The sequence below is a fragment of the Phyllostomus discolor genome, chromosome 2 (assembly GCF_004126475.2).
Source record: "Phyllostomus discolor isolate MPI-MPIP mPhyDis1 chromosome 2, mPhyDis1.pri.v3, whole genome shotgun sequence".
Lineage (NCBI taxonomy): Eukaryota > Metazoa > Chordata > Mammalia > Chiroptera > Phyllostomidae > Phyllostomus > Phyllostomus discolor.
Window position 1 is genome coordinate 99,198,599 of NC_040904.2, and position 14,399 is coordinate 99,212,997.

Here is a 14,399-nt window from a genome sequence, read left to right on the forward strand (position 1 = left end):
AACTAATCTTTGACAAAAAGAACAATGGAGCAATGATAGTCTTTCTCAACAAACAGTACTGGAACAACTAGGCATCTACATGCAAAAAAAAAAAAAAATCAAATCTAGACACAGACCTTAAACCAGGAGTGTTGAACTCATTTTCACCAGGGGCCACAGAAGCCTCACAGTTGCTTTCAAAGGGCGGAAATAATTTTAGGACTGTATAAATGTAACTGCTCCTTAACTGTTAAGGAGTTGAAATTACATTCAGCCCTTTGAAGGCAACCATGAGGCTGATGTGGTCCCCAGTGAAAATGAGTTTGACGCCCCTGCCTTAAACCCTTTATAAAAATTTACTCAAAATGGGTCACAGACTTCAATGTAGAATTGCAAAATTCTAAAATTCTTAGAAGGTAGCATAAGAAAAAAAGTAGATTATGTTGAGTATGACAATGACTTTTTAGATGTAACACCAAAGGCACAATTTGTTAAATATATGATGGATAATCTGGACTTGATTAAAATTAAAAACTTCTATAATAGACAGTGCTATTAGAGTAAGACAAGTTACTGAATAGGAGAAATATTTGCAAAAGCATATCTAATAAAGGACTGCTCTCCAAAATATACACAAAAAAACCTCTTAAAACTCCACAAGAAAACAACCTGATCCTAAAAAAGACCAAAGACCTTAACAGAGACCTCATCAAAGAAGATTAACAGATGACAAATAAGCATTTGAAAAGATGCTCTATATCATATACCATCAGGGAAATGCAAATTCAAACGAGATACCACTACTATTAGAAGGCACAAACTCTAGGACACTGACTACACCAAATGTGGAGCAACAGGAACTCTCATTCATGGCCAGTAGGAATACAAAATGCTACAGTCACTTTAAGAGGTAGTTTGGTGGTTTCTTACAAAACTAAACATACTTTTATACTATGATCCAGCAGTCATAAGTATAGCTTAAATAAATCCAGCTCCTTGGTATTTACCCAAAGGAGTTGAAAAAAAACTACATACAGATATTTATAGCAGCTTTATTCATAATTGCCAAAACTTGGAAGCAACCAAGATGTTCTTCAGCAGGTGAATGGATAGATTGAGGTGCATCCAGACAATGGAATATTATTTGGCACTAAAAAACATGAGCGGTCAAGCCAAGGAAAGACATGGAGAAAATTTAAATGCATATTACTAAGAAAAAGAAAACAAAGCAACAAACAAGTATTGGAGAAGTTGTGGAGAAAAGGGGACCCTAGTGTACTGTTGGTGGGACTGCAGACTGGTACAACCACTATGGAAAACAGTATGGAATTTCCTCAGAAAACTAAACGTGGATCTGCCTTTTGATCCAGCAATTCTACTGCTGGGATTATATCCTAAGAACCCTGAAACCAATCCAAAAGAACCTATGCACTCCAATGTTCACAGCAGCACAATTTACCATAGCCAAGTGCTGGAAGCAAACTAGGTGCCCATCAGTAAATGAATGGATCAAAAAACTATGGTACATTTGCACAATGGAATTCTATGCAGCAGAAAGAAAGAAGGAGCTCCTACCCTTTGCAACAGCATGGATGGAGCTGGAAAGCATTATGCTAAGTGAAATAAGCCAGGCAGTGAAAGTCAAATACCATATGATCTCACCTTTAACAGGAACCTAAACAACAAAACAAAGAAACAAGCAAAATATAGCCAAAGACACTGAAATTGAGAACAAGCTGACAGTGGCCAGAGGGCAGAGGGGAGGGAATTTCAAGGGAATTTCAGGGGAGAATGGGAAGGGTTTATAGGAACAAATATAAAGGACACATGGACAAAAACTAAGAGGGGTGGAAATGGGAGGGAGGTGGGGAGGGAAGGGTGGGTGGGATGGGATGGGAGTAATGGACAGAAAACTGTACTTGAACAATGATTAAAATAAAATTAGGAAAAAAGGAAAAAAACAAACAAAAAAAGAAAAAGAAAACAATCTGAAAGGGCCATGTTCTATATGATTCCAACTATATGAAGCTCTGCATAAGGCAAAACTATGGAAATTAATAAAAAAAATCATTGGTTGCCTAAAATAGCTCTAAAAATTAAGTCTTTAAAAATGCAAACATTCAGTGGAGTGCGTACTAACAGAACAGGATTTGGTACCTTTATGAAGTTTCTCTGTCTGTGTAGTTTTGTTGGCCTGGAAAGGAAAATCTAGAAGGCTATGGGTGTGGCCAACAGTGCATGATCCCAGTACCTGGGTGGTAGTGAGGAGGAAGGGCCTAGCATGAGGGAACAAGAGCAGCAGCACTGCTCTAAGGACACCAGGGCCAGGGTGAGTGTGCCTGACAATGGGTCCAGGACAAAGCAGGGCTTGAGCCAAAGAGGGAGCAGATATAGGGTCCCTGGTTTGGGGTCCTGATCGAGGTTGGGTATAGGTGGAAAAAAGATCATTCTTTGCTCTTTCTTATTGACATTTTACTCTCCCTAAACTAACTGAAATGGAAAAAAGAGAATAGGTTGGAAAAAATAACAAATTAGTTAAGAAAGAAACTGTATTATTATCATAGGACTTCTGTGAAATTATCACTCCTCCTTTGCATCCTTTTCTCCGAACCACCTTATGGATCCTGAGTCATCAGAAACCTTAGTCTGAAGGCTTCATTAAACTATCATAATCTTAGCACATTTGATCAAATGGTTCAAATGTGTAATTATTTAATGTGGAAGACAAGAATTTATTCTCTTGATTCAAGCTAATGGTGTTATAATAATATATGATTTACAATGATATAAAGCTGATTTGAAGCTATTTCCTCAAGTAGAAATTATAGTAGAATAATTTCTGCTGAAAACATAAACTATAAATACTATGTTGTATACATATGTTAGAAATTCATAGCAACCACTGAAAAAAATGATTTCAATATCCATTAGAATTCAGGATTAAAAACAACTTAAAGTACTGACTTATTACTGCTTGAACCTTCAAACAGAGGCTTCTTTCTAACTGGACTGAGGGACATTATCCCTAGACTTAAACTGTTAAACTGCCTTCGGTTGTTTTTCAAAATGAAAATCTCTTATTTTACCATATGCAGTTATTTGTATAATTTAACCAATTCTTCTACCAACTAGAAAGTATATTTTCTTTTAAATGCAAGTAGCTGTATGTATTTTTTGAATTTTAAAAGTAGCACATGTCTAGGTTTTAAAAAACTTGAAAATTCAGAAAACTATAAACATGAAAAAATTGTCTCTATAATCCTACTATCCAGATATTACTGCTGTTATTATTTTATTGAATACCATCTAGGGATTTTCTATGTACAAAACACAGTTTTTAAAAACATAAAAATGTACTCCTATTATAATACTGCTTTATAGTGTTCCTTTTCTCTCCTTTACATTAAATCTTGGACATTTTTGTATGTTCTTAAACAAACATAGGTTATGTTGTTTCTTTTAACAGCAGCCTAAATTCTATTATGAGTATGCCATATTTTAAGCAGTTCTTCTACTGATGATAGTCATTTAGGTTTGTAATTTTTTACTCATGTGAGTCTTGATGAACTTGTTTGCATACATGTGTGCACACTTGTCCCGTTATTTCCGAGCATAAATTACTAGGAGCACAATTGCTGGGGACGAAAGGGTGCTTTAAGGGTTTGATGTATAATCATTCAGTTTCCTTCTGGTTGGGTTGTAGTTATTTGGATTTCCAGCAACAGTTTATGAGAATTCTTGTTTTTTCACAACTTTATCAATGCTGGGTACTTTCAATTTAAAAAAAATTGCTTATGTAACATAATAAAATAGCACCTTGGTGTTTTAATTTGCTTTTCTTTTATTATTAATTATGTTCACTACCTTTTCATATGCTTTTTAGGTTTACTTTTTTTGTTTTTGTGAATGTACCCATTTTTTTCTGTGGGTATTCAATTGTCTTATGGATTTACAAGAGCTTTTTACATAGAAAAGGCTGCTTAATTTTTTTTATCATATCTTGCAAAACCTATTTCCAAGAGTGCCATTCACATTTTAAATTTGTTTATGATATTTTAAGGTATTGAAGTTTCAACTCAAATTTAACTCTATTGATCATTTGCTTTTATAGTTTCTGGTTTTTCAGATGGTATATGTACTTATGCTTCCTACTAGTACTTTTATTAGTCTCACTTTTGAATTATTTAAAATGTCTGGAATTCATTTTTTTGTGTAAGGGATGAGGTCCTCGTCTCTCTTCTGCTCCTGTATTTGCATTTCTGAAGGGAAACAGCTAAAGTTGAGTGTGTAACTAAAAGCGGAGAAGAGGGAAACTGGGGAAATGGCAATTCTGAATAGGTTCAGAAGTGACTGTAGGGACATCCTAGTATCATTATACAGCTCTATATATGACAGCTCTGCCCAATGATACACAGATAAATAGACACTTTTGTGAATAGTGCCCCTTCAGTTTCTTGGCAGACATGAGAAAAAAAGGCAATTCTCTCAAGGTTACTGGGCATAATCCTATTTGAACTGGATTTGTAACTTTGGGCTTATCGATGTTATAGGGGAGAGGATTTAGTGAAGCTCATTTATATCTACTTGATTATGTAATATTATAAGTGATTATATTAGGTTTTAATTTTTAAAATAATTTTCTCTTTTAGGATACAGCCATATACTTTTCCTCCCACTTCAACTAAGTACCCACCCATCACTTCAAAGTATACTGTGGGCACTCAGACTGATTACCGCGATTCTGAAGCTCAAACAGATCCGTATTCTCCAGAATACGTAGTATGTCAGGAATCAGTCCCTGAGCTCTTGACCCTGGCAACTCTGACTTGGGGTGAGTTGGTAATTCTCTTGCATATCTGAAGGTGACAGTCCTGATAACCGTGCTAGCTATTGAGTTCCTGGAAATTAAGATCACATAAAGGCAACTAAGTATCTTGCTTAGTGAAGCTACTTCGCAGACTCACTGATACATTTGTTCAAAGACAGTTACATCTTTTTCACTGTAAGGAGGCTTATTGTACTTTATTCTTGAAGCCGAAGTTATATTTTGGCTTAATTTTTTCCCCAATCAATGCTCTTTATTTTTTAAAAAATAAATTTATTGGGGTAACATTGATTAATAACATTATATAATTTCCAGGGGCATGAGATTATAATTCAACATCTGTTCTAACTATGGAAATCTAGTTTCCTTCCATTACCATATACTTGACCCCCTTTACCCACACATTGCCCTCTCTTCACCCCCTTTCTCCTCTGGTAACCACTATCTATAAGTTTGTTTTTGTTTGTCCTGTTAGGTACTTTTTGTTTTATGTTCCACATATGAAAAGGGACCCCTTGTACACTGTTGACAGGAATTTAAGTTAGTACAGGCACTATGGGAAGCAGTATGGAGGTTCCTTTAAAATTAAGAGTGGAAATACTATATGATCCAGCAATTCCTCTTCTAGGTTTTACCTAAATATGTGAAAACTCTTATTTGTAAAGATATATGTACACCCATGTTCATTGCAAAATTATTTACTATGGCCAGGACATGGAAACAACCCAAGTATCTGTCCACTGATGGATGATTGGATTAAGCAGTTGTGGTACATATATACAATGGAATACTACTCAGCCATAAAAAGATAAAATATGGCTATCTGTGAATACATGGATGGGTCTTGAGAGTATTAATTTTGTGATAGCTTTGCTGACCATTCACCTCCTTGCTCTCATTGTTTCTCCTAGTGAATTAACTCCTTTTTTTTACACATAAACCTTCTTTGAATGTATAATAAATTTCAATATATTACATATAATATCTTACTTTTCCAAAATATCTTGGAATTTATCAAAGATCTTTTACATACTTCATTGGATGCCTTCTTTTGATACTATCTCTGAAATGCTAATATTTTTCAGGCTCATAAAATTCACTCTAAGAATAATAAAATCTAGTCTAAAGGATAGATTTCACATTATGTGAAACTATAAGAATTAATAGGAGAAAGGACCTTTAGGAATTGTTAGACATTAGCTTATCTAACTCACTTGATTGTAGCTGGGAAACTGAAAACCAGAAAAACTGACCCCTCCAAGGTCATGGAAGTAGTATGCTGTAATGATTTTTATCAAGATGAGATCAGTTTTGTTTTCCCATTGTAATGATTGCTGTGGTCAAGTCTGCATCACCAGCAATGAAGATACTCATTTGTGAGCTCCAATTCTGATTCTTGTTTCCTGGGCTCACTTTGTGAATCTAGACTAAGCATTCTTGACACCCATGCTTTGACACTGAGGCTCTATTTTCAGGCCTAGGTGGAAGATTAAAAACATGCTGAAAACTTTCCCTTCTGTACTGAACACATTAAAAATATTTTAAAAATTAATAAACACATAGCCACACTTAAAAGCAAGAAAGAAAATTTCTGTAGTCTAGAAGTGGAGATGTCTCCTTAAAGAAATGGCTGGGAACCTATAGTGATGACGAGCAGGGAGCTGGATCCAAGCTAACTGCCTGAACAGAGGAGGCAGAGACTTTTCTCCTGCCCATAGGTGGGACTGAAGTCCGGTGCCTGCCTGTCTACGATGATAGCCAGAATTGAGTTAGGTACTCCTGCCTAAGGCCTTGTACTTTACCTCTTGATCTGCAATGGGCTTGACATTGAGCTGAGTAGGACAAGTGCCAGGTTCTCTAAAGCAAGAGCTCTAGGCAGGGGCTCGGAGATGTTTCACTAGGCAAAGAAACCTAATCTGGAGACCTGCTCCTGGAAGCATTGAGGTTGGAGCATCATACAACTCTCTATGAGTCAGGCCTTCATCTGTGAGGCCATGGGTAAGGAAGGGTTCACATGGAGGCCCACGTACTATATGAATAGATGTTTAAAAATCATAAATCAAGCTAATATCTGTTAAGTAAAATACTTAATAGTGCTTTATTAACAGTGCGGATAGTGCTTTATTAACATGTTGAAAGTTTAAATTTGTAATCACAAACCCCATGTTGGAATGTGGCAGCAAGGGGTAAGACTACCTATGGCCTGCCCCTTTCTCTGTCTTTGTTCCATATCACGAAGGGCCTGTCATGCATGCAGGTGATTACCCCATCTCGATTTTCCAACCTCTATTTCCACATCTCTGCAAACAGCTGACACTTGGCCGCCTCTTGGGCTTACAGGTGAACAAATAGCAACATACAGTCTGCCCTCAGGAGTCTGAATCCTGGGAAGAGGCCCATGTAGATTTGGGAGGTGGGCTTGGGGCCATTTGTGGAAGGGTCTCTAAGGGCAGGGCTAGATCCCAGTGGACATATTCCCTTGGACTCCTCACATTGTGATGACAGGCAGGGCTCTGAAGAACTCGACTGCAGAACTGTCCCTCTTGCCAGGTCAAAAAGTACACCTGTTCAGGGTGCTCATGAGAGAAACCTGCAGGTGATTTAAAAAAATAAAGAAAATTAAAGAATAAGTTACTGAGCAAACAAAGCAAGTGGAGCAATTTGGAAAAGACGCAGCAAGTACTTTTTAAATCCCCGAAGAGGTGAAGAGGTAAATAATAACAATGAAAACAAGAATGGGAACTCTGAAAAAGAACCAGGTGGAATCACTGGAAGGAATATTAATTAGCTTTAAACTTGATTAAAGAGCTGTTAGTGGGAATTTCTGAGTTAAAGGAGAAATATATTGTTTCACAAATGGTAGAGGGGAAAGAGGAAATAACTGAGAGCTGATAAGGGGGTTAAAGCAAAGAAAAAACACAGTGAAGAGAAAACACATAGTAAGATGTCAGAAAAATGTTCAATCATTTTAGTAATCAAAATACACAAAAGTGACTTAAACTTGCCTCTTAAAAATTTTCTTGGGTTGAACTAATAAAAACCCAGCAAAAGTAGCTTGCTATTTATAAAATAGCACTGAAACTGAAAATAAAGAGACAGAAAAATATACTGATAGCTAGCCCAAAGAAAGCTGATGTAACAATGTTAATATTAGACCAAATTCATCAGAAAATATTAAAAGAGCAAAGGAAGGACATGTAATGCTATAAAAGAATATATTTGTCATGAACTTGTATGTACCCTAGACTCAAAATGTAAAGCAAAAATTGATTGAATCATGAGGAGAAATAGACAAATCCCTAGTAATGTGGATTTTAATGGTCTTCTTTCAGACTAAGCTATCAAAAGTTAGTAAGGATTAGCCGATTTGAACAAGATGATTAATGTGCTTCATTCATATAAGAGAGTTTGTGTGAGGTAGGCCATGCCAGGCCTGCTGCCGGTCTCACTGTGTGTTAAGAAACAGAATATGGAAATACTTGGCTGCAGCACTGCAACAACATAATATGGTTCTGGGCTCCTTTCACTTGGCAGATTCCTCACTTCACGTGTTTATAGTTGTTTGATTCATGAGAAAGACCCCACTATAATTCAGCAGGGAAAAGGAGGCCTTTTCAAATAAATGGCAATAAATCAATTAGATATCCATGTGCAAAAAAACCCAAAAAAGCTTTAATTCTGATTCCTACTTCAATGTTGTCCCAGTAAAAAACCCAACAGATGTGTGTGTGTGTGTGTATGTAAATTGAAAAACTTACTCTAAAATTAATATGGAAATGTCAAAGGGCCAAAAGCACTCAAGACAAATGTGAAGAAATAGAACAAATACACACTAACAGATATAAAGACTTAACTATAAAGTTGCAGTAACTAAAGTGTATGGTATATTCTCAAAGACAAACAAATATATCATTGTTCTAGAATAGAGTTCAGAAATTAAATCACAGATAAATATTATCACATTAAAACAAAGATGACACTGCAGTGCAATTGGGGAAAAATGGTCTTTTCAGTACATGGTGCTGAGTCAGTTAGATAATCATCTTGAAAAAAGTGACTCTTGATTCCTATTTCACCTCACAAACCAAAATCAATCACAGATGTTGAGTGTGAAAGGTGAAACAATAAAACTTTTAGATAGAAACATAAAAGAATATTTTCATGACCTTGGGTAGGCAGATATTTTATTTATTTTTCATTTTTTAAAATATATTTTATTGATTACACTATTACAGTTGTCACATTTTTTCTCCCCTTTACTCCCCTTAGCCCTGTACCCTACATCCCACCATCATTCCCCGACCTTAGTTCATGTCCATGGGTCACACATATAAGTTATTTGGCTTCTCCATTTCCTGTACTATTCTTAACCTCCTCCTGTTTATTTTGTATCTACCATTTATACTTCTTATTCTCTGTATGTTTTCCTCTCTCCTCCTCCTTCCCGACTGATTACCCTTCATGTGATTTCTATTTCTGTGAATCTGTTCTTGTTCTAGTTGTTTGCTTAGTTTGTTTTTGTTTTTTAGGTTCAGTTGTTGATAGTTATGAGTTTATTGTCTTTTTACTATTTGTAGTTTTGATCTTTTTCTTTTTCTCAGATAAGTCCCTTTAACATTGCATATAATAAGTGTTTGGTGATGATGAACTCCTTTAACTTGACCTTATCTGGGAAGCACTTTATCTGTCCTTCCATTCTAAATGAAAGCTTTCCTGAATAGAGCAATCTTTGGTGTAGGTCCTTGACTTTCATGACTTGGAAGACTTCTTTTCAGCCCCTTCTTGCCTGTAAGGTCTCTTTTGAGAAATTAGCTGACAGTCTGATGGGAACTCCTTTGTAGGTAACTGTCTCCTTTTATCTTGCTGCTTCTAGAATTCTCTCCTTCATTTTAATTTTGGGTAATGTAATTATGATGTGCCTTGGTGTGTTCCTCCTTGGGTCCAACTTCTTTGGGACTCTCCGAGCTTCCTGGACTTCCTGGAAGTCTATTTCCTTTGCCAGATTGGAGACGTTCTCCTTCATTATGTTTTTAAATGTTTTCAATTTCTTGGTCTTCCTCTTCTTCTGGCACCCCTATGATTTGGATGTTGGAACATTTCAAGTTGTCCTGGAAGTTCCTAAGCCTCTCCTCACTTTTTTGAATTCTTGTTTCTTCATTCTGTTCTGGTTGAACGTTTCTTTCTTCCTTCTGCTTCAAACCATTGATTTGAGTCCTGGTTTCCTTCCCTTCACTGTTGTTTCCCTGTATGTCTTCCTTTATTTCACTTTTCATAGCCTTCACTTTTTCCTCTATTTTGTGACCATATTCAACCAATTCTGTGAGCATCCTGATTACCAGTGTTTTGAACTCTGCATCAGATAGATTGGCTATCTCTTTATCATTTAGTTGTATTTTTTCTGGAGCTTTGATCTTTCTTTCATTTGTGCCATTTTTTTTTGTCTTGGTGTACTTGTTATGTAGTAAGAGGCAGATCCTTAGGTATTCACCAGGGTGGGGCAAGTCACATTGTGGTGCTATATGTGTGGGAGGTATCCAAGAGGGAACAATGCTGCTCTCTTGGCTCTTAGCCAGCTTTCAGTCACTTCACCCACTACCCACAAGCAGATTGGGCCCTTCTGGTACTGATTCCTGGGCAAGAGGGTTTGTGTATGTTCTAGGACTCTGTGGGTCTCTCCAGAAAACTCTCCTGTGAGGCTAGAAGTTTCTCCTGCCACTGTAACCCCCACAGATTTTTTCAGTCAGAGGTTTTGAGGCTTTATTCCCATGAACTGGAACCCTAGGTTGCACCATCTGTCTTGTTCCTCAGTTGTTCCTCCTGGTTTATCTACATGCAAATATGGGACCACCCACTCTGTCAGCCACCACCTTGCCCACTCTGGTCCTCCAGCCACTGCCTTGCCAAAAGTCCTCTCCACCCCAGCTGCCTGTCTCTGCCCCTCCTACCAGTCTGAATAAATGTTTCTTCTTTAACTCCTTGGTTGTTGGATTTCCATACAGTTTGATTTTCTGCCAGTTCTGGTTATTTTTTTTGCTTTTTAAATTTGTTGTTGTCCTTCTTCTGGTAGTGTGAGGAAGCAAAGTATATCTGCCTGTGCCTCCATTTTGGCTGGAAGTCCAGCAGGCAAAGATTTCATTAAATAAGACAAAAAATGCTAATAATAAAGGGGGAAATGAGAAATTAGATCATATTAAAATTAAGAACTTCTACAAAAATCACATGATCATATTAATAGATGTGGAAAAAGCATTGGATAAGGTACAACACCCATTTATGATAAAAAACACTTAGCAAAGTGGGAATAGAGAGAGCATTCCTCAATATAATAAAGGCCATATATGATAGACCTACAGACAACATCATACTCAACAGGCAAAAACTTAGAGCTTTCCCACTAAGATCAGGAACAAGACAAGGATGCTCAATTTCACCACTCCTATTCAACATAGTACTGGAAGTACTAACCACAGCAATCAGACAAGAAAAAGAAATAAAAGGCATCCAAATTGGAAAAGAGGAAGTAAAACTGTCACTGTTTGCAGATGACATGATAGTGTACATAGAAAATCCTAGAGACTCCACCAAAAAACTACTTGACCTAATAAATGAATTTGGCAAAACAGTGGCCCACAAAGTCAATATTCAGAAATCAAAGGCATTTTTGTACACCAACAATGAAATATCAGAAACAGAAATCAAGAAAAAAATCCCATTTGGTATAGCAACAAGAAAAATAAAATACCTAGGAATAAACTTAACCAAAGAGGTGAAAGACCTGTACTCAGAAAACTACACAACACTGAAGAAAGAAATTAAGGAAGACACAAAAAAATGGAAGCATGTACCATGCTCATGGATTGGAAAAATTAACATCATCAAAATGTCCATACTACTCAAAGCAATTTATAGATTCATTGCAATCCCTATTAAAGTACCAATGACATATTTCGCAGATATAGAACAAACATTTCAGAAATTTATATGGAACCATAAATGACCCCAAATAGCTGCAGCAATTTTGAGAAAGAGGAACAAAGCAGGAGGGATCACAATACCTGACATCAAACTGTATTACAAGGGCACTGTAATCAAAACAGCCTGGTACTAGCATAAAAATAGGCACACAGATCAATCAAATGGAACAAAGAGCCCAGAAATAAACCCAAGCCTTTATGGTCAGTTAATATTTGACAAAGGGGGAAGAAGCATAAAATGGAGTAAAAATAGCCTCTTCAACAAATGGTGTGGGAGATCTGGACAGCTACATGCAAAAAAAAAAAAAAAGAAACTCGATCAGCAACTTACCCCATACACAAAAATAAATTCAAGGTGGATAAAAGACTTAACTTAAATATAAGCCATGACACCATAAAAGCCCTAGAGGAAAACATCAGCAGGAAAATCTCAGACATTCCACACAGCAATATCTTCACTGATATGTTTCCTAAAGCAAGGGACTTAAAGGAAAGAATAAACAGATGGGACCTCATCAAATTAAAAAGCTTCTGCATGGCTAAAGAAAACAGTATTAAAATGAAAAGATAACCAACTATATGGGAAGACATATTTGCCAATGATACCTTGGACAAGGGTTTGATCTCCAAAATATATAAGGAACTCACATGACTCCATGCCAGGAAGACAAAAAACCCAATTAAACAATGGGCAAAAGACCTAAACAGATGCTTCACCAAGGAGGACATAGAGAGGGCCCAGAGACATATGAAAGGATGCTCAGCACCACTGACCCTCAGAGAGATGCAAACTAAAACCACAGTGAGATACCACCTCACACTGGTCAGAATGGCCATCCTAAACAAATCAACAAACAAGTGTTGGAGAGGATGTGGAGAAAAGGGAACCCTAGTACACTGTTGGTGGGAATACAGACTGATGCAGCCACTATGGAAAACAGTCTGGAATTTCTGGAGAAAACCAAAAAATGGAACTGCCTTTTGACCCAGCAATTCCACTGCTGGGATTATACCCTAAGAATCCTGAAACCAATCCAAAAGAACCTATGCACTGCAATGTTCATGGCAGCACAATTTACAATAGCCAAGTACTGGAAGCAACCTAAGTGCCCATCAGTAAATGAGTGGATAAAAACACTGTGGTACATTTACACAATGGAATACTACCCAGCAGAGAGAAAGAAGGAGCTCCTACCCTTTGGGACAGCATGGATGGAACTAGAGAGCATTATGCTAAGTGAAATAAGCCAGGTGGTGAGGGACAAATATCATATGATTTCACCTTTAACTGAAACATAATCAACAAAAGAAAAAAGAAAACAAAATATAACGTGAGACATTAACATTAAGAACAATCTAATAATAGCCAGAGGGAAGGTGGGAAGGGACAGTGTGGAGAAGGGCTTTCAGGAACTAGTTTCAGGAACCCTTTTCAGGGTTTTAGTATAAAGGACACAGGGACAAAACCAAGGGGGAGGGTGGAAGCAAGGGAGGGGGTTTGGTTTGGCTGGGGTTGGGGGAAGGGTGGGGAGAAAAAGCAGACAACTGTAATTGAACAACAATAAAGTAATTTAAATAAATAAATAAAAATAAAATTAAAAAATGAACTTCTATTCATAAACAAACCAACCAACCAACCAACCAACCACACATTAAGATAGTGAAAAGGCAGACCACAGATTGGGAGAAGACATTTGCATTACAGCTATATGTAGCAGAAGACTCAGGGCTGTAGCACTTAAAGAAATCCTAAAATATCAATAAGGAAAAGACAACCTAACAGAAAAATGAGAAAATAATGTAAGGAGGTGTTTAATAGGATTTTCAAATGGATAATTAACATATGAAACAGTGTTCAACTTAATTGTTCATCAGGAAAATGCAAATTAAAATCTAATGTGATACTACCTCACACATACCAGAAAAGCTAATATCAAGAAGATTGACATTACTAAGTGGTGATAAGGATTTGAAGCAGAGAATTCATATACTGCATATGTGTGTGTGTGTGTGTGTGTGTGTGTGTACACACACACAACTATTTTTTTAAAATGGTTTGGTAGTATCCTCTAAAGTTTGAACATACTACCTATGACCCAGGATTTTCATTTTAGGTATATACTGAAGTACTTAGTTCTACTAACAAATGCATATATATATTCACCAAAAGACAAGTGCAATAATGTTCTTAGCAGCACTATTCATAGTAAGTCAAAACTAAAAACAACCCAAATGTCCATCAACCATACGATGGATGAATAAAATATAGTATATTCATACAATGGAATACTCCATAACAATGATAATGAAAGTAAAACTACATGTAACCACATGGGTGAATCTCACAGATAATAAATGCTGAGCAGAAGAAATAAGACACAAAAGACTTCCTACTTTGATTCCATTTATATAAAGCTTAAAACCTGCCAAAACTAAGTTAGTATGTTAGGAATTATGATGGTGGTTATCCTTGAGGCAGCAAGAGATTGGGAGGGAGTATGATGGGCAATTTTGGGTTCTAGTAATATTCTGTTCCTTGATCTGAGTGCTGGTTATATGGGGTGTTCATTTGTGTGCCTTTATGCACGTATGTCATACATTAATAAAAAGTGTACACAAAA

General features: G+C 36.6%; 1 protein-coding gene across 2 annotated transcripts in view; it reads left to right on the forward strand.

Annotated features, from left to right (window-relative positions):
- The window catches only part of CFAP91 (cilia and flagella associated protein 91), a 73,307-nt gene that overhangs the window by 13,777 nt on the left and 45,131 nt on the right, over positions 1-14,399 (forward strand). For both annotated transcript variants that reach the window (XM_028504683.2, XM_036018140.1), the window contains one exon: positions 4,629-4,810. In XM_028504683.2, the coding sequence (XP_028360484.1) occupies positions 4,629-4,810 (182 nt within the window). The remainder of the gene's footprint in view (positions 1-4,628; positions 4,811-14,399) is intronic.